General features: G+C 41.3%; 1 protein-coding gene across 2 annotated transcripts in view; it reads left to right on the top strand.

The window, feature by feature from the left end:
* LOC145449011 (uncharacterized) overlaps nt 1-10895 on the top strand; it is a 42862-nt gene extending 31967 nt beyond the window's left edge. For both annotated transcript variants that reach the window (XM_080327473.1, XM_080327472.1), the window contains 2 exons: nt 6888-6970; nt 10754-10895. In XM_080327473.1, the coding sequence (XP_080183599.1) occupies nt 6888-6922 (35 nt within the window). In that variant the 3' untranslated portion in view covers nt 6923-6970; nt 10754-10895. The remainder of the gene's footprint in view (nt 1-6887; nt 6971-10753) is intronic.
* The last annotated feature ends 11584 nt before the right edge of the window (nt 10896-22479 follow it).

Below are 22479 nucleotides of genomic sequence, written 5' to 3' on the forward strand. Positions count from 1 at the left end.
ATGTGCGACATGCATTCATCAAAAAAATGTTGATATTGTTTGTTTATTGTCACCATGTTGTTATTGTTGTTGTTGTAGTTGTATGTGGTATTCATGGTGTTTGTCTAATACTATTGTCATTTACACCAAGCCTAAGTGCACACAAACCTCCAACACTTAGATCACGATCGGATTCAAACCCGCAACCAATTGATGTCGCAGCTGTACTACTCCACTATCCTGCCACATTGTCACCATGTCTTTGGTTGCTATATGACATTGCTTCTCAACCTGTGTGACGATTCGCACTTGTGCAAGTGAAAATAATCGCAGTGCGAATTGTTGTAATATTTGATTATTTCCGTTTATGTTTTCTACGGCTTCAGCCTGCACCTGCATCCTTGTTTGAGCAATCAGTGTGTTGTATACCGGCGAGTAATAAACATGTACTCTGCAGTCTGTTGCTAAGCTTAGTAAAGAAGCAGCTATTACTACATGGTGGTAGCGGTGTTGGCGTCTATGTTGAAAAGGTACGTTCTGTCTCCTACATTCTTCAAAGACCTTACCTACAATGGCTAGCAATATTCCAATGCCGCATATGGTCTGGAAACATGAACCGCTCGTGGACTCGTTTAGAGCTTTCAAGGCAAGAATGGAGTTGTTCTTTATGGACCAAGAGATCACAGACGACGTGAAAAAGGCCATAAAAATGAACATATAGCACTTGGCGACGAGGGAATGCGCAGAATCATGAATTCTGGCCTCACACAGGAGAGCCAAAGAGATCTAAAGAAATATGGAAGCAGATAGAAAGTGAGATTGACGTTTCAATCAAGATTAACTTTCGTATTCACAGACTTAGGTACTCTCAAATCAGGCAGCGACCTGAAGAAACTATTACGGGATTTATTTCACGATTGAGGGAGAAGGCCTCTCGTTGCGAGTTTGGAATTGAGGAGTTGAACGAACGTCTGATAGAGATGATTATCCTATCCACTCCATTCGAGAACTTTCGAAAGGAATTGATGACTAAACCTAAAGGTGCTAGTCTGGCTGAAATTCTCGAAAAGGGGAGAGAATATGAAGCGATCCAAGCGTCAAGTGACTCACTGTCCAGGATGACTACTGGAAGTACTGGTATTGGAATGTACGATGAAAATATAGACACCATAAAGAAAGGTAAACGATGTACAAACTGTGGCCTAAATCACAGACCGAGAGGTTGTCCTGCATATAATGCCACTTGTCATCGTTGTGGTAAATTGGGCCACTGGATGAAAACCTGCAAACATGCTCAAAATGAACGCGATGAATCTGCAGAAGAGCAAGACAGTGAACAGCAATTTCAAAGATAATACCACAGAAACAACAAAAGATCAAAGAGTTGTCACAATGAGATACAGCTGGACAGTGATGATGGAGCTGGAATTGAGTTCCACGATATATTGATCAATGACATTTTATGTGATGAGGACTGTAAAGAAGTCATTATACCTCTGTTGATGAAACACACAGAGCCAAGAGTAACTGGCAAGCTCTACTCCAAGCTGGACACAGGAGCTGGTGGTAACACTTTACCAATACGAACATATAAACAGATGTTTGGCAGCAAGCCATATGCTGAAATCCTACAAGACGAACCTAACGTTCGATTGACTGGATACTCCGGTACGAAACTTCTTTGCCATGGATAAATAACGCTATCAATAAGAAAGAAAACTGACCACAAACCGGTTGAGCTTAAATTCTACGTTGTAGATGTGCCCGGACCTGTAATTCTTGGGCTACCAGGTTGTTTGAAACTAGACCTCATCCAGTTTATTATCGACGGTATTAAAAGTGAATCAGACAGAGACGCTCTGAACACAGTGGAGGACCTTACTAGAAGATTTCCTGGGTGCTTTGCTGGCATTGGAGAGTTCAATGGAGAAGAGAATCTTTATGTGACGAAGGATGCGATACCGTCGATAGATCCACCGAGAAGGGTCTCTCTAAATTTGAAAGACAAGATCAAAGCTGAACTGGAGCGTATGGTGAGCTTGAAAGTTATTCGCAAAGTAGAGGGACATACAAATTGATGCTCCTCACTGGCCTCTGCAGTGAAAAAGAACGGGGATATTCGTATGTGCCTCGATCCACACAAACTAAACAAGGCACTGAAACGATATCCGCACAATATTCCCACGGTGGAAGAAATAACTCCTGCCCTATGCAAAGCCAAGTTCTTTACTAAACTGGATGCGAAGGCGGGGTATTGGAGTGTGAAACTGGCCAAGGAGTCTCAAGAACTAACCACATTCAGGACTCCATTCGGTCGATATTGCTTTATGAGACTACCTTTTAAGCTATCAGTAAGTCAGGATATATTTCAAGCCAGAATGGACAGCATTCTGGAGAAATGTGACGGTTGCGTCGGAATCTCGGATGACATAGTCATCTACGGCAGCACAGAAGTCGAACACGATGAACGTGTCCTGAGATTCATGAAAGTTGCAATGCAAGGTTTGAATTTAATCAGAGTAAATGTATCGTGAAGTCAAGAAGAATCTCATTCTTTGGACGCATTTACACCGACGATGGAGTATATCCTGATCCAAAAAAGGTTGGAGACATATTGAGAATGCCGTCACCAGAAACCAAGTTAGATCTCCAAAGGTTCCTTGGGATGGCCAACTTCCTCGCTAACCATCTTCCAAACTTTTCGGTTAGCTCTTCTATTCTGAGAGATTTGACTTTAAAGGATACGCCATTCACCTGGGATACTGACCACGAGAAAGCCTTCAACGACATGAAGAAAGGTATCTCCGACTGCATGGCATTGAGATATTATGACCCGCAACGTCCTGTCACATTGGAAGTGGACGCCTCTATGAAAGGAATGGGCTCAGCTTTGATTCAGGATGGGGCACCTATTTCATTTACCAGTAAAACGCTCACGACGTCGCAAGCAAACTATAGCAATATAGAAAGAGAATGCCTTGTCGTTATATGTGGCATACAGAGATTTCACCATTATCTTTATGGTCGATACTTCACCGTGGTCACAGATTACAAACCTATGGAAATGATCTTTAAAAAACCTCTACGGGTCGCACCTCCAATGCTGCAAAGAATGATGTTGAAAGTGCAAGGATATGACTTTGATAATAAATACAGACCTGGCAATGAAATGACTTTGGCAGACACCCTGTCAAGAATGCCTAATGCAGCTAATGCTGGGTATTTCGACCTTGACTCGCATGTGGAAGAAATCTCGATGTGGTCAATCGAAAACACCGACATCGACATGATCCACTTTTCAGAAGAAAAGAGAAGAGATCTGAGAACTGAGACAACCAAAGACCACGTCCTCCACAAACTATCTGAATGTATTTTCGTTGGCTGGCCAGAAGATATCAAGTCCATCCCAAATGAACTAAGAAGCTTTTGGACTTATAGGGACGAACTAGCAGTTGAAGATGGCATCATCTTCAAAGGTCGCAAGTCATTATTCCCGAAACCATGCAGAATGACATACTGTTGCAGCTTCATGCAGGTCATCAAGGGATTGAGAAAACACGTGCTCTGAGCCGGGAAAGTGTCTATTGGCCAGGGCTGTACAAGGACATTGAAAATCTCTGCAAAAATTGTGAATTATGTCAGGAGGCTCTACCACGACAAACAAGGGAGCCGCTTATTAGTCATGAGCGACCAAATATGCCATGGACCAAGCTTGGAACAGACCTCTTCGAAATTCAAGGTGAACATTTCATTATAATTTCAGACTACTACAGTCGATTTCCGATTGTGAAAAAACTGTCTTCAAGCACCAGCGAAGACGTAATCGAAGTTGTCAAAGAAAGTTTCAGCCTTTCTGGCGTGCCGCAAGAAATCGTTTCCGACAATGGTCCGTGCTATCTCAGCAAGTTTGACCAATTTTGTCATATGTGGGGTGTCAAACATACCAAATCCTCGCCCCGTTTTCCAAAATCAAACGGGTTCATCAAAAGACAAATTGGATACCTGAAACCAATTCTTCGCAAATGCATGAAAGGGGGAGAAGATATCCATATGGCACTATTAAATGTTAGAGCAACTCCACTGGACAGTGTTTTACCTAGCCCAGCCGAGCTGATATTTGGTAGACCGATTCCTACAGCTATGCCAAGTCACGGAACCAGTAACAAACCAGAGATCTATAAAGATCATGTGCAAGCTCGACTGCAGAAACAAAAGGATTATTCTGACGTTCGCAGTAAGGCTCTCCCTCCATTGATCGACGGACAACAGATTCGTGTATTCAACAAGGATGATAAAATATGGTCCCCAGCAAAAGTGGTGACTAGAGAAAATGAACGTTCGTACCGGGTGCAAACTGAAAAGGGTAATGAATTGGTACGAAACACAGTCCATCTACGTGAAACCAGCGCATCAAAACGAGCGACGCTCGACGATGCCGAGCAAACGAAAACAAACGACCTGGATATTGGTGATGCGTCTTCAATGACTAATGACGGCACTCGAGCAATTACCACAAGACCTTGCAGGCTTATCAAGACTCCGATTCGATCCAAATCAAACGACATGGATATTGGTGACGCCACAGCAATCAGTGATGGCAACACTCGTGCAATTACCACGAGATCCGGCCGGCTTGTCAAGGTCCCGAATCGGCTTCAATACTGACTTTTCTTTGTGTAGTATTGTAGTCACTGTGCCATTCTTACTTCTAAACTATTGGAAGGAAGATGTTGTAATATTTGAATATTTCCGTTTATGTTTTCTACGGCTTCAGCCAGCATCCTTGTTTGAGCAATCAGTGTGTTGTATACGGGCGAGTAATAAACATGTACTCTGCAGTCTGTTGCTAAGCTTAGTAAAGAAGCAGCTATTACTACATGGTGGCAGCGGTGGGATTCGAACCCACGCCATCGGAATGACTGGTGTATGAATGGTGAGAATGAAAACTCGGGATGAGTGCAAATGAAAATCGTGAATAATTGTTAATTTATTTTGACGTGGAATAATTCAAATAAACACAATAGGAAATTCAAAGGCAGTGTTGCCAACTTTTGTAGTTGCGACGCACTGTGTACTTTGACCAATAGGCGAGACACGCAAAAAATAGGGCTTTATCATGAGAATTCATGAAAACATTTGTGGGAATGATTTTTATGGAAAACATGGTCGAAGACCGGTGGGATGAACTAGTGCAGGGATGTGCAACGAGCAAGTTCAGGCCTATGAGACTGATTATTTTCGAAGCCAACCCCGTCTGCGACGAGGCACATGAAGACGTAAAGATTTGGTCAACAAACCGCTGATAAAATGCGGTGCCAAAAACATGATTGGCGACAAAGCCTTGGCAAAGAAAATGACCGATGCTGTATGGCCAAAGCTTTCGATATAGATATGCTCCGTTGTCGATGCGGAATAGTCCCGTTCTTGCAATTTTAGTAGACAGTAGTACAACTGCGACAGGCAAGGGAATTTAATTCACCCTAATTTGAAATCGCGTGCGTCAGGCATGTTTTTAGAGCTGTGTTGGGTAGAGCGTTCTGTACGTCATACATGTCCGCAAAATCATAGCATACTACTGTAATTTTAGAAATGAATTTCTTTTCGTGGGCAAGGCTCGGGTCACGAGTTGCAACAGAAACTCAGATTTTAGTGGTAGTCTAAAAAGCAGCTTTATTCGTATTAAACTGTTATGAATTCTTAAGTTATATTGAGCTAAAGATCAGAACATACAGTATCTTTAGTTTATTTGCTCTTCTCATATACTCGCGAGACAGAAAATGGAAAATCGAAAAAAAAATATCAGAACACAAGTTAGAGCAACGTATCATAAGGTTGCGAGTTCTAATGTGCCTACTCTCCTTGATCGTTTTGGACCATATTTTCCACGATATATAAGCCTCAACAGAAAAATGTGGGTTTTTCACCCTTTCGACAAACTAGAGCCTCCGGGACCTTTGTATCAGCTTTAAAAAACGATTTCTGCCAGCAAGCATTTTTCACTTTATACAGATATTTGTAATCACAATGAGCAAAGAAAGTTGCTTTTTAACGAGACAGTTACTTGGTAGCTGAAGCTTACACAGTAGTCAATTTGTTGCACATCTGAAAAAACGTTGTTAAGTATCTGCATTTTTTTTTGTATAACACTTTTCGGTTAGTTTGTGCTAATGAAATTTAATTTAAAAAAAAAAGTGTGAATGAAGCTCAAAAAGGTTGAAGAGCACTGCTATATGGTAACTATTTAATCTAATAAAAGCTTGCGTCGTGGCTTATAATTCCGATTAGACTTAAATGCGGCCCCCGACGAGATTCAGATATTGAATGCGGCCTGCGAGCTGAAAATTATACCCGCTCCTAGGTTAGGGCAATTTGCGGGCAAGGCAGCGTGTCTCGAGCCACACTTTTAGCGAGCCTATTATGGTTAAAAAACACATCAGAGTAGGGTAGGTTTCCAAACGGCATAATTAAAGATACTTCTAGGTGTGAATCAGGCGAAAGTATAATACACACTTGAAAAAAGTATAACAGTTCTGTAATTGAATATGAAAGAAAATGTAGTGTAGACCTTCCTTCACAATCCTAAAACAGTTCGCCATGAAAAATACCTATATTTCACCCTTGTGAGAAATCCCCTATTTTGGAATCATAGCACTAAGTTGACGCATCAACGAACGCTCGTGGTTAGCGTTGCCATTGCTGCGGAGTCGCCAGGGTCGGTTTTGGGAAGGTTCTAGTGTCATCTGTCATGACCATATTAATATGATATTTTCGGAATCTTCACGAACGCAGTTGGTGATTCTACCAAATTTGATAAGTCGTCTTGTTTCAAATAAATCATGTCCCACGAAGAACTACTCGAATGCAACGATTTTTTTCGACGATTGTACACTTATCCACGTCTTTTTCAGGAAATGTACAGAATCAAGTACCGAAACTATTCTGACTACAAACCATCCAACCATCAGTGATCCTCCTTCTACAACGACGCCAGGTTTGCAAAATATACTTTCTTGGAGAAATTTGTTTTGGTTGGATGAGATATATGCATGCATGCTATGAGCAAGTCCTACCCCTAGCTATAGAAATGAGATGTGTTGAATATTTTGGTGTGCTACGTTCATAACACAACGAAATTCGTTTAGATCAGTGGTTCTCAACCTGGGGGGCGCAGGAGGCTCTCAGGGGGGTCGCGAAAAATTGACAAAGTCTGTATGAATTTTGACTAAACATGTGTTTCACTACCATTCTGAGAAGACGATTGTTGAAGATGAAACTTATTTTGTGTTCGAAAAAGCTCGCCAAATTGAAACTCCGGCAATCGCGCTCAACGGAGTGTAGGCTGATTGCAACTTCATTTGAGCAAATGTTTGATGTTCTTTGAAGATTTAATTACTTCATATCTTTGGCAGTACCCTAAAGATCGGTTCGATAGGTAGCTGTTGTTAATAGCTGGCGAACTGCACTGCTTAAGACAGACTTAGATGCAATATAGGTTACCCGGTTTCGCCCTCGATTAGGCTACCCTAAATCAACACAATTTAATTCCAGATCTGATCGAATTAAGCATAGCAGTACAAAGCGATGCCGTGCTATCTGTAGTCACTACTAGCATTAGGATTGGCCTCAGTGCAACCTACCTTGAACTAAATTGATATCCTGTTCAATGTTTTTTTGCTATTTTCAAACAAGTTTTGGGAAATTCGTCAGAAATGTTAAGACTTTATAACTGGAATGCGGATTCAAACTTGGCGTCAGATATACCGTATGTATACTATTAGATCAGGGATGGGCAACCTGCGGCCGTAGAAGGGAATTTGTGCGGTCATCGACACCTAATTCAATTATTATATATTGGCGGCCGTCGACATGCAAATTGAAATCACGAATTCCCTCCCGAATTTTGGGGAGATTTTAAATATTTTTGATTTTTTTTTTCGCGATCCGCGCAATTTAACATTAATTCATTTTTTCGATTTTTGATATAGTAGAGTCCTTTTCATTCTGAGCCGGAATCGGAATCGTGTGCTCCTCACGAAATAAATTTGTTTATGGTATATTTCGGCGATTTCAATGTATTTCCACTACCGATACATACATACATGCATACATAGGTATTTCGCGACCAGATAGGTCATAACGGCTATGCTCTGGAATGCGGCCTTAGGCTACATAAGTAGTCGAAATGCGGCCGTTATTAGCAAAAAGGTTGCCCACCACTGCATTAGATGATGTGCTATTTTTTTAAATGACGATAAGTGAGGGGGGGTCAGGGGGCGCGAATTTTTTGACCATCGCCAAGGGGGGCGCATGTCCAAAAAGGTTGAGAACCGCTGGTTTAGATCATTACAAATGTTTTATGGTATTGCTACCGAAAACATAGGTATCTCAAGTTTAAAAAATGAACCATTCAGAGACAAAGAGTTCAGTCAGGGCAATGATGCAACTCCCACGAAATCTGCATTGTTCCTCGGTCGTATACAGTATCCGTTGCCGTATACATTTCGACTTATTCTAGACTGTCGCTTTCATCTTGAATTATGTCACATCAGCAACTGTCAGTAGCTTAATTGACCAACGCTGGTAGGTTTCACCGCCCTCTTTACCATTAAAGAGACGCGTTAGTCTGCAGTCATAAACATCATTCATTTTGTTCATAATGCGACGGACACAGATTTCAGTTGAAGCAACTGACACTGCATAACATTACGGTTTAGCTGCCATTTTTCTCACTTCCTTGTAATATTCTGCCGGTCTTTCACTCGTTTTTCTCATAAATGATGCCAGAAAAACAGCGATGACTGAAGTCAGGTGAAAAATCTTTATCGAACGATGTAATGAATAGTAATCTGAAAAGACTAAAATTCTTCTATGATGTAGCCTATGACAGAGCATTATCTTCACAGAGAATGTGTTTAGTTTCATTACTAACCGCTTATTGCGAGAGACGCTTACATCCGTTTGTGGTCGTTTGAACACCGATAAGAATGAATCATGTTGAAATGATTGTCTGCATAATACGAGCATTTCACAATTAATTATTGCCGCCTGCGGTCGCAAGATTTCACCGTATGAATATCATTAAAATTAAAATTCGTCTGAAGCAGTGGCTCTCCAACTGGAGGGAGTGAAAGCAGCGGATGGGTCGAGAAACAGCCTGAAAAAATGATGTTTTTTCAACTCGGAATGATAATAATTTGTGATCAAACTTTTAGGTTCCAATAACAACAATAATTCATCTCGGCGCTACAGTACCATCCATACATCGATGTAAGATCTTGACTGATAGCCCCCACCCCACCCCCTTTCACCAAGGTTGAAATGACTCGGGTCATGACTCTACTCGAGTCCGACTCGAGTCACGATTTTCTGATGACTCGACTTGACTCGAGCCATTTTCTCAAAATACGGAAATGACTCGAACCAAGTCATATGACTCGAGCGAGACTCAGACAACAAAGACCGACATTTCATTAAAATTTCGAAGAATAGTTAAGTTACCGCGTCTATTGGTACTGGTACTTGAAACTGCGACCAGAATCTGCTAGAAGTGAGTAAAATTAGTCCGATATCACCAAACAGAGATTTAACTGGAAATTGAGCACAGAGCAGTCAACACAATGACTTGGAATCAGACTCGAGAGTCATAATATAATGACTCAGACTCGGCCCTCTGATCGCTGACTTGGACTTTCACTTGACTCGATGATGAATTGAAAATGACTCGACTTTACTGGAGTCAAAACCATAAAAGTGAGATTGACCTGTGACTTGGAATCCTTGTGACATGGCTACAACCCAGCCTTGTACGGTTAACAAAATGTCTCTGAATTAAGAGTAACTGGAGAATGCGTGTAGCTTTTAGCTGATGCTTTTATGGTATGTCTGTCATGAATCTGTGCAGAGTGCGTATAAAGGCATGAAGGTATGGAGAAATATGATTTTCCTTCAAAGTATATGTCATGAGTTACTATAATATATCCTTTGAAGCTAAGAAGCAAGGATTTAAATCGAAGTCGCTTACAACGTCGAAGTATAGCCACTCCGAGTGCACTCAATTAGGACACAATTCGTAGAATGCCATTCTTAAGAAACGCATTTTATGGCAGTACTCAAGTGGTCAAGTACTCAATTGAGCTCTCTTGCCGAATATACCCGCGATCCGTAGAGAAAATCGTTTGTCCCGTGAAGAAGTGCCATTGGTTTCGATTTCGATCATGGCTACGTTCGTTTGAGCTAAGCTCAAGTGGGGGAATAATAGAAATCAAAAACCAAAATCGCCATAATATCTGTATGCTACGTGCTAGGTGCTATAATTGCGTGAACAAAATGTTCAGCTATATACTTTCGCGCCACGCGCGACCTACGTCTTGCTCGTAATTATTGCTCATTGTAAAGTCCGAATTTCATATTTGAAAAGTCTCTCAATTTCAACAAACTTTGCTTTGGGATTGCAAACTTAAAAAAAAATTGATATGACGATATAAGGGGGCGCGAAAGTTGTCAATACAATTAAGGGGGCGTGTCTGAAAAAGTTTGAGAACGACTGGTCTATAATGATAGCTTGACGGATAACTATTCCAAAAAGCATTAAAAATACATTATTGGAGTAGCTACTTTCCTTTCGGATTGAATGGCAAATTTACGCATTTGATAGCGGACCAGTAGCAGTTTTTATATATCTGAAATTTATATGTTGGCGTAACTATATTGAAAATATATATTTGTAATTAGTGATATTATGTCCGATATCTTTATTCTCTCTTCTGTTTTTCAGCACGAGAAGGTTAAAGTGACGATGAAGAGTCGAAGGCACCAATGGGAAAACATGAAGGCTATACTAAGAAACCGAACTTTGATTTTATTCATTCCTCCATATTCTACAATAGACGTTGTCCTAATAAAATGCATAGCATCTATGGTATTGTGTTTCGATTCGAGAATGTGATGTATTGGTATAAATATGGCTGAATAGTGGTCATGCCGAAGTCAATATAAGTATAAGCCGAGTATATCGCATGAAATGTATCATTGCGTCATGCTTATCGGAAATCAGTGATAAATCATCGAATATTATGTATGAATGTACGGGGAAAATATATTTCTATTTAGGGATGCTTTAAGGCTGTTGATTTTTTCCGATGAAATGCATTCAAGGAAGCTAAAAATCAGCACAAAGATCAACAAACGGCATCAGAAACCATCGTTTATTGCGCTCACAGCTACTTGCTATATTTTAGACACACTTTAGTCAGTGCAACAAATCGGCCAATTTTGGTGTAAAATATCAGTGTTGTTCTGGTGCGCATTTGGTATTTGAGCACGTTATTTAAAAATTTGGAGTAGTTTCCGGATCCGCGTTAGCCACATTTCCATTCTTGGTTCTTGCTGACATATCACAAAGCTCATCAGCTAAGATTTGCATGATGCATTCTCGCGACTAATCCTCGATTTGCATATTTTTATAGTATCGACCTTTTGGAAAGTAGTAGATCGATCACATTCTAAGAAAACATGCATCGACCATCGTCGACTTGCTCGTACCCTTATAGAATACTGCCTTTCAGCCTAGTCAATAATATCTCCCTGGTTTTGGTTCGTTATAACATTTACCCGTCACTGGTTTTTTGTTGGTGTTGTTTCTCAAGGAAACAGTTTCCTCTGGTTGAATTGTTCTCAATATATATGTGTAATACTGCGATCTCTACACTGGCATCTCGCCGTTACGCTTATCGACGGGATGATAGTTTTGAAAAGTGTGGCTACTTGAAGTTGCTTTTTTCTTCTGGGCCTGGGTAGCTTAAAGCAACTTTTGACAATAGTGTCAACTGGGAATTCTTTTTCTTCACCAAGCATATGCAGCCACATTCACGTAACATTGTTTCAAGATGGATTACATCAGACTCTTCACATTACTATTCTTGGTAAATGTATAGCTTATAAAAGAGGTGCCATGTCTTATCCTTGCCTAACTATGAGACGCCCTTGTACAAATACTTGGTAGCAGCAGCGTCCGCCATCTGACATTTTACCTAATTATTTTCAGCCATTTTGACCATGTAATGAATGAAAACAAAATTTTCTTTATCGAGTCTACACATTTTTTTACTCTTCATGTCAATAGAAAGTTCATGACTGTTCCTCGAGAGGACCTGACTAAACATGATGGACTCATGCACTCAGTCCTCATATGCATTCAATTTACTAGATCCAGCTCCCCTCCCCCGAAGTTCCATCTCGTAGACTAGAGCAAGGCCCTTCGTCCTTGTACAACCCTAGTATATTAGTATGACCAATACAGATGTCGGCTTGGTTTAGTGGCACATTTCAATTTTCATGTCCTGTAACACGCTGAGCTTCAGAAATATAATATTCCAGAGACTTGATGACTCGGAAAGTGGAAGATACACTGATTACAAAGGATGTTTTTGCTAACACAGTTAGACCAAGTCAATATTAACAAAGTTCTGCTGTTACAAACGACTTTTATGCGTTTGGCAGATACATAACCAATAACCAGTGTCAAAAATATGAAACTGCGATGCCTTGCGGTAGAAAACTGTAATGCGTCAAAAAAGCCACTCGGTAGTTCTAGGCAGTAAGGTGTATAACTGTTTTTATTTGTACTAGACGAGTAATGGAAATCATAGGTAAGGTGGCCTACATAAAATAAATGAAAAGTCAAAAAGTTTCAGCCGAACAACGCAGGATTTGACGGAATGCCAGCTCTTCAAAAATGAAAATGCGTCAAAAAACCAACTTGTTCGTTCTAGTGTTAAAATGTGCTATAAAAAATGTGACGAACTTATAATATGTTCTAATTAATAGATGTAGCACCCTCTATTAGTGGCATAGGAGCACATGTGGCGGCCCTTGGCTTTCGTGGAAAATGCCCCCCTAAGTAGACTGCAGCGAATGTAGAAATATCGTTTCATGTTCAAGCTATCTCTTCAATAAAAATAATTACAAATAATCTGCCGCGTCTCAAAAGTTCTCTATTGTTTGAGAAATATGCCTCACTGTCTCAGCGTTCACGCCAAATTTGGAGAACAAATTTATTATGCAAATAAAAGGTAGATAGTCGACTCAAAATTGAACTTTTCGAGTTTTCGTTGAAGCAAAATCAGCGATAATATTTTCAATATCAAGTTTTTGTACGGAGTCTCTTTCCGTAGAATCGACAGAGCTGAAAGCTGATCATCATATACTATCCATGGTAGAACGTAATACGATTCTATCATCTGGAGCTTTTAGACACTCCTCTCACAGCTCGCAATTGAAACACCAATGGGTTTTGTTTTCGTACAATATCTTGTTTACAATATACTTCAGCCACCAACCTTATAGATTTTAAATGGATGTTGAAAAACCGTCACAGCAATTTCATATTTCCGTCACACCATCGATTTTTTGTGAGGCGGATAGTCAGGCGAAAGATCCTTCTGTCACACGCAATAACCACCGAATCCAGTCTGGATCGCAACAAATTCACTCTTGACCATCCATATCTCTGTCCTGTGTGTACCCTGCAGTCTCTTATTACCGCTGCCCCTGACACAGAGCCAGAACCACCAAGTGGCTGATACGCCTCTTGCCCTCCATTGGTGGAAAAGGATTTTAGCCTATGTTATCGTTTCGCGATATACGGAAATAGTACTTCCCAAACAGGGAAACGAAGACCTGAGGCCTGAGTGAGAGCCAGGAATACTGAACCCTAGGTCATCCAAAAGACTTGCTACGGATGGAATGAAACTGAATTTGAACTGGTAGAATTGTTGAATGCGCCGTTGTATTGGTATAACGCAGTAGTTGTTAACCGATGTACCCGGTGAGCCAGTCCCAGGGCTTCCATGGAGGTCAAAACAGGCACTCAACTCATACGTATGAGTTGTGAAGACCACGGCGATTTTTGACCTAAAAACGAAGTATTTTCACCTAAATTACTTGATTTTGACCTCATGTATGTAAATAATGTGTTTTCGCACATAATTTTGGAATAGTACTATTTTTCTTCATTTCAGGTTGGAGCTGATTGTCCTTGCGAAGTGGTTGGGCCTGAAAAAACATTTTTGACTTGAAAACTGTCAAATCTTGAAGAACAGCGTTACGGAGGATGAGGAGCCAAGAATAACCTCCGCTGCGGTTCGAAATCTTAATCCAGTCCTTCTCCAACATCTATGAGCTGACTTGCAGTTATGCAATTGGTATCACGTTGTCGCATTTCGATCGAAAAATACGATGACACTTTCTAAGGTGAATCCTTGCATTTCCGAATTCGTATCTGAAAGGGAACAGCAGAAGTCACATTGATTTGTAATGGGCTACTAATATTCTTTATTATGCAAAAGTAGAATCACAACTGTGATGAATTGATAATTCAAACAATAGGTTGATTTCCTTGCCAATAAGAATTATGGAACATGTAATAAACGGAGTTAATAATGTAGATTTACACAGCAATGTGGTAGTCGCAGTTAGACCAGGAAATATTGCCTGTAAATATGATGATTATTGAGATAATGGACCTTCGAGCGCAGCCCGGTTAGCTCAGTCTGTAGAGCGTTGGACTTTTAATCCAACGGTCAAGGTTCAAGTCCCTTAACGGGCGTATAATTTACGCTTTCAATAATTTATTAATTACACTACTACAATGTCATTGTGTTCTGCACAAGCCAGTTACGTGTCCTACTTTATGATGGGTTGTTTGTTACTTCGAGCTGGTATTTATTTCATCTGGCTAGTATGATTTGCAGCTATATACTATAGGTAGGGTGCATTAAAAACAGACAGGTTTGAAACAATAGGGCCCCTGTTTAAAACATGTTTTTATTATTGTTGTTGTTTTTGTTGATTTCAGCCATGACGTCACGAATAATTAATTGTGACATCATTTTGGATTGACATTGACAATTGAAAATATAGGGTAAATATGGCCCCTTCGACGAAAAAGGCTTTCGACCACTGTCACATGACTATATTGTTATGCAGCATTTTACGGTCGGCAGAATCTACTTGCTAAAACTGTTGAACCGACGACGATTTCGAAGGCTCCACTCAGTCCATATCGTATACGTGGACTATATTGGGTGCAAATCGTCCGTAGGCGCATACCACATGTTTTTTAGGTATTTGAGCCATTACGGCATAATTATACAACATTTGAAAAAATGCAATCTTGTTTCTTTAAAAAAGGCATTTGTTTAAAACATTGTTTAACTTTAAAACATGTTTTAAACAAAGTATTTTAAAACACCGTTTGTTTTAAATGCAACCCTTCGTATAGGATGTATTCGTGATAATCATAATATGCATATTGCATCCACAAATATTGTTTTACATGTTATCGAATTTTAATTATAAACACATAGTAATATGTAGGTATATAACATAATCATCAATGCATTGCTCCCAATCTCTTTGTAGCCGCGTACCAATTCGAGCATATTTACTGAGTTCACGCACCACCTCGTTGTATCGTCCAGAACAGAAGTTACTATCTCGAAATACCACTGGTTTTGACTGGATAACAGGCCAATCCATAGGCTACCGAGATCAGTTTGACAGAAAAAGTTTTGTTCCAAAGGCAAGATTTGGTACGCTGATCTGGTATGAAATCTTTCGAAATTGTGACATGCAATGTTCCTTCTGAGCTGCGCGCGTTTGAGCGCGCGCTTCGCTGACAAGGTCTGCGCCTCCAGAAAAATGAGTGCCGCACACAATAAATCATCGATGGTTCGAAGAAATGATCACTTCATCTTCCGCAGAAGGCACTGATGATCTTCAAACCAAATTGACGACCATTTCAGAGATTCAAATGTACATCACTAATTTGTAATCAGTACTTCGTAATCAGACGAAACCATTTCTTTTTGTAGAAACTGTATTAAATGCGAAAAAACTTGAGTCTGTCTCAGCAAACGTAATAGCTTCGCAAAATTCGAACGCACAGACGACAGTTGCATGCACAGCGGCTCCATGAAACATTTTTGTCGCACTCGTTTTCAAATTGGGGTGCATAATTTTCCTATGCGGGTCGCATGTCTACGACTGTTTTCTCATATTATGAGGACAAAACTGTGTCATCATTTCGGATTTTCTGTGCGGAGCTTGGATTTTCTGTGCGCAGTGACCGTGTCAGCACTGCGCAATTGCGCACGTGCGCATCTTAGAGGGAACATTGGTCGGAAGTCGACGTACGTGCGCAGCTTAGAGGAAACATTGGTCGGAAGTTGAGTCAAAATGATGACCTGTTTTTAGTCAAAACCAGAAAATTAGCGTAAACAGTGCGTAATTCAGGAGTCAAGTCAAAATGATGATCTTTTTTGAGTCAACACAACAATATTTCCAGTAAATATATCGAATTCTGCTGTTATCAATTTCGCCCAGCAAAAATATCACTTAAATATTAGATCGCTCTGGTCTCGTCGCGACCCAAAATTATACCCTGCGCGACCCATACTTGAATAATCCATGGCTTATAAAGTAGAACAAGACTATAAACATGGAATTATAATTCACCTCAGCAATACCCCGCGACTGTATCTTTATTGTACACTATGAGTGAACGTGGTTCTCAACCTTTTTCACCTCGCGGACCGGTATTTCAAAAAATATTTGGCGGACCGGTGGACCATCAAAAATTGAAATCAACCCAAAATGTCTAGATAAAACCGTTTTCTGCGCGTATGGTATGGTTTCAAGAGTTTTGTTCGTAATTAAATACGTCGATGGTGATCATGTGATTTTACGGTAGTTAGTCTGCTGAGTCGAGGTAAAATTCTTTTAACAGATAAACGTGCTAGTGTGGAGAGTCGAATACAGTCTTTCTCACCCAAGGCCGTGGATTAACCGACTACGGCACTACGCGAACTCGAATAATGTTTTTCTCTTGGACAATATCTACAGAAGAAGCGTTTCGGAGTCGGACCAATCACCCTGTCGTACTACCTCGCTTATTTCCCACGACTATGAATGCAATACATTGCACGAAAACACCTGGCAACAGAGACCGGGTCATCCACAAAATGAATGAATCGAAAACAAATGATCGTGCAAACTGCGGGGTTTAGCGAGTCAGCTCGTACTTGTCGCTCGCATGTCGTCACAGGAGACGGCTTGAACTTCAAGTTTATCAGGGGTGGGCAATTATTTTCGAGACGTGCGAAATGAGAAACAGAAGTAGGTTTGCGGGCCGGGCAAAAAGTTGAAACTATATTCCGTGGCGCATTTTATTTCTAAATAGAAAACAGCGAATTGCATTGTTAGCACGAGCTACTAGCTGAGTGGATGTGTTAAATTCAGGCTATGAGAAAGTGACGGTTAATTTACAAAATAAGTGTATTGATTTATTCAGTGACAATATTGAAAACAACGCGAAACACGAAGCTGTCACTTAGATCACATTCCCCCACCCAACCTTTTGTCTATGGAGACGCCAAAATGTATTTGGGAAATTACAATGCTGGTCTTGGTCCCAAGCTGTGTGTAGGGGGACATTTAGCGTCATTGTTTTGAGATTTTCGCCGGCAAATGCCATAAAATCCGCGCTCTCTCGGCCCCAGCCAGCCGACGAGTGTTTGTATTTCACTGCGTTTTCATCATAATGCCGATTCAACATAGATATCTCGAAACACGGCGAGCTGCACACCACACTAAAAATGACGGGTTTCCCTCTCACTCAAGTAAAAAAATATTTAGTGCTCCAAATCTTCTTTAAATGTCTGCCTTCAGCCTCCACCTCTATTTTTTACCATGCCTGTTCATCGTTTTGGGGTGACCACTGCTCACGTGCACTGATTGACTTGTTTATGAATCATGGATTGGAAACGTATGACATATCTATTAAATCAGAGGTTCTCAACCTTTTTCACCTCGCGGACCGGTAAAATTTCAAAAAATGTCTGGCGGACCGGTGAACTTTCAAAACTGAAATGAAGCCAAAATGTATAGTATGCAACTGTTTTTTGTGCAATTTATGGTGCTAGAGAGTGCATGACATTTAGAGGGTTTGGATCGTAATTGGTTTTCTTCATGATGGCCTCTATGTTATTTTATGGAAGTGAGTCTGCTGAGTTGAGGTAAAATTGCCTTGTCCAGACAAACGTGCTGCTACCGCCGAGAGTCGTTTACTGTCTTTCGCACCGAAGGCTGAGGGTTTAACCGACCGCGCCAACTCGAATGCTATCCTTCTCTTTGACAATATCGAGCGAAGAAGTGTTTCGGAGTCGAACCAAGAACCTTGTCGTGCTACCTTGCTCATTGCTCACTGCCACTAGGCGCAGGCTACTCTGGCAACTACGAATACAATGCGTGCCGCAAGAAAACACCTTATACAGCAGGCAGCAGCTTCGGCCATCCGCAAATCCAGGCCGAAAATGCACTTCGTAAGCCCACCCCAAAAAACGTTGGTCAGCCCACAGGGCGATAAGCCGAACTTCCGGGGGCTTCGCCACCGCCCAGACCCGACAGATGGATGGATCTGCACCAGTACTTGGGAGAACATTCATTCCACTCGGTTTAAGCAGAGAGTTTATGCAGCTTAATCGCGACAATAGCGAAGATTTTCATTCATGATTGAATCGGTTTTCTAACTGCCGCATTTTTAGCACACCTTTCGGAGTCTCATGTTAACCAAAACTTCATTGTGTGCTGGTACGTCGTGGCGCGGTAATGGATGACGCCAAAATGCCTATTTCTATAAATCATGCGTATTCCACGGAGAAGAGCACCTAATAAGCAAGACAATTATAGACACTAAATCGCGCAAAGTGCGAAAAGAAATTGAAAAATGTTGGAAAAAGTTTCAAAAAATACGCTATGATATATGTTCATTTGCAAAAGAATTTTGGGCCCTTTTCAAGCGCGGCCCCTCTCCAATTGGGCGGTTTGGGCTGCCCCATTTACAGTCCTACACAAAATGAATGAATCGAAAATGAATGATCGCGCAAACGGCGCTGTTTAGCGATGAGTCAGCTCGTATCTGTTCCGTACTTGTCGCTCGCATGTCCTCAAATGACACATCTTTAACCTTAAGTCAAATCGAACAGGTTTCCAGGCCTAATTTTACCACCCGAAGTTATGAATCAGTTTAAAATTTGATGTTTTATTTATTTTATCAATGGACAAACCTTCACCATTGTATCTTGGAATTAAGGTATAAAATTGTAATATACCTGGCGGACCGGCAGGAATGTCGTCGCGGACCGGCAGGAATGTCGTCGCGGACCGGCACCGGTCCACGGACCGGCGGTTGAGAACCACTGTATTAAATCACAGTCCGGGTAATTCATAATGTAACAATGGCTACAAAAAGTTTCGAGCTATCTGGAAACTTCGGTATACTTTGCCATATTTGCAGTATTTTGAATCCAAATTATTCGAATTAGACGTAGGCTTCGTAATTACTGTACCCCTATAGTGCACAGTGCACACATATGAACAAGCAGGCTTAAAAGTGAACGCATTTCCGGTTCAGTTTATGCAGCTGTTGGTTTTAGTACACACATTAGTAATCTAAAGGGGGTTTTATGTTCTAAATTCCAGGCTAATTTTCGTGGGCCAGTCAGAGTCGCGTCACGGGTAGCACTTTGCCCAGTTTTGAGTTAAATCGAACATGCTTCCAGGGCTAATGTTACCTCACGAATGTGAATCTTGAAATTAAAGTATAAACTTTAAAAATATCTTGCGGACCGGCAGAAAAGTCGTTGCGGACCGGCACCGGTCAGCGGCCCGGCGGTTGAGAACCACTGAATTGTAGACAACATTGTCAGAAAGAAGCAACACGGGGCTGCACCAGTAGTGTGCACACAGCTTCAGTTTTGCCAGCCAACAACTGCTGCCGTTGAACGTTCCTTCTGCATTCTTGGAAAGCTACTTGGTAAGGACAGACACTTTCAGCCCGAGAATCTAGGAAAGTATTGTTTTTGTTGCACTACAACTGTGGAAGACCTCCTGATATAGTCGATGTAAAGAGATTCACAATCGTTTTTAGACAGCTTTATTTCCGCGTCCTCACGGCAGCAAGTTCAGACAAGAAGGGGCATGCATTGTTATGGGTCCACCAAGTGTCCATTTAACGGAGTCGGAGCTAGACACTTGGCGGCCCTAGAAATAACAGTACCATCACAATAGTAACTAACAATCATCACCTACACCCATAATGGGTGGGCTGTCACACTGCTCCCCTCCCCCAAAATAGAGGGAATTACATAATAAAAAATTCACTCTCACGTCAAATCAAAAACTAACAAAAATTATCAAAATAAACAGTAATCATGACTCATAATCCAACAAATACCTGGGACGCCTAACAAAACGTTTCGACCTTGTAGTGTATGCAGTTTCAGGCACGTCCTGGTCATTCACAATATCAAAAATCTCATCACCATGATCAGAAACATCAGCTATTACTGGTTCAAAAACACCAACATCACTACTTTCCCCATCGTCACGATCATAAGGCATCAGGTAATCAACATGAGACTTGCGAAAATTTTGAGTTCCAACTTTCTGTATGCGGTAAACACACTCTGAAATTTGCTCAACAATTACATAGGGTCCTGACCATCCAGAGGACAATTTTCTCTTTCTAGGAGGATAGAAATACCAACAATAGTCACCCACGGCAAAAGCCAGCGGTCTCACCGCACTATCAAAATCACGTTTCTGCCTCACCGCAGACTTGGATAGACGCTCCCGAGCAAAAGTAAAAGCATCTGAACAAGCATCACGAAACCAATTGACATAATCCACATAGCATTTAGCACTGTCATTACTGGGGGGCCGACCATACATGATATCAGTAGGAAGTGATATTTCACGACTCAGAAACAGGCGATTTGGGGTATAACCAGTCGAATGATGAACTGTTGAGCGATAAGCCATCAAAATATAGGTCAAATGGTCAGCCCAATCAGACCGAGAATCATCAACAAAACTAGTGAGCATTTGCTGCAGCGTTCTGTTCATACGCTCACAGAGTCCATCCGAACGGGGATGATAGGGGGTGGTACGAGTCTTCCTAATATCAAAGAGCAAACACATGTGCTGAAAAAGTTCCCCTTCGAATAGTCCCCCCTGGTCAGTATGAATTATTCGTGGGCACCCATATTTTGTGAAAAATTGGGACACCAGAATTTCTGCAGTATTTTGAGCAGATTTAACACGCATCGGATACACTTCAACCCATTTCGAAAAGTAATCAGTAAGCACCAACATGTGCAAATACCCCTCGTCAGTCTCAGGCAATGGCCCAACAAAATCAAGCGACACTCTATCTAAAGGTTCAGCACAAAGCATCTTGCACAAAGCAGCTTGGTGAATACCATGAGGTGACTTTGTAGCCGTACAAGTCTTGCAAAATTTTACCCAGTGCTCAACCATGCGTTTCATACCGGGCCAGTAGTAGCGTTCTCTCATCTTCCAGTAAGTCTTGTCACGTCCAAGGTGACCTGCAGTCCGAAGAGTATGAAGGTGATTGAAGAGTTCCCTGCGCCATGATCTTGGCACTACCAGTTGATACGTTACGGGACATCCAGGCTTTGCCTTCGAATACTTTCTATACAGCACTCCATTACACAGCGACAACACAGACCACTGCATACACAGCTGACGCACTACATGCGGCTGAAACAACAATTCTTCAGATGTGGGACGGTCCGTACGATCTCTTTATACTGTATGACCACATCAAGTTCCGGGTCTTCTGCTTGCCCTTGACGGATGTCAGGTAAGGTATAAGATCCCAACCAATTACTAGTTCTATCGTCAGAAATACCGGCAACAATCGCAGATACAATTTTACCACCTTCGGAAGGCAAATACGGGGCACATGAGCCACACTCTTCACGATTGCAACGTCGCCGAGGTCTGCGACTTAAGCCATCAGCATTACCATGAAGTTTCCCAGGCCTATGTTCGACCGTGAAATCATACGTATTCAAGTAAGATATCCAACGGGCTACCAGGCCTTCCGGTTCGCGAAAATTCATCAGCCATTTAAGCGCTGCATGATCAACCCTCAGAATGAATTTTCGACCCCAAAGATAAGTCTTGAAATGTTCAACTGCCCATCTACAAGCATACAGCTCTCGGAAAGTAGCGCACCAATTACACTGTTCCTTTGAAAGAGATTTACTTGCATATGCAATTACCTTTTCTTCTCCATCTTGAAGCTGTGACAACACTGCTCCTGCACCAAAACCAGAACAATCAGAATCCAATATAAAAGCACCACCATCCTCCAAAGGTAACGCCAATATAGGAGCCGAGGTCAGTTTCGTTTTCAATTGATCAAATGCCATCTGACACTGTTCATCCCATTTGAAGTTGACACCTTTCTTAGTGAGCCGCAGCAAAGGTTTGGCCACCGATGCAAAAAATGGCACAAACTGTCGGTAATAATTTGCAGTTCCCAAGAATGCCTGCAAATCCTTCAATTTACAAGGCACAGGCCACTCCTTGATCGCATTCACTTTCTCTTCACAGCACAAAACACCGTTTGAT

The sequence above is a fragment of the Botryllus schlosseri genome, chromosome 10, assembly GCF_051294905.1.
Source record: "Botryllus schlosseri isolate E-star chromosome 10, Bs_hap1, whole genome shotgun sequence".
NCBI lineage: Eukaryota > Metazoa > Chordata > Ascidiacea > Stolidobranchia > Styelidae > Botryllus > Botryllus schlosseri.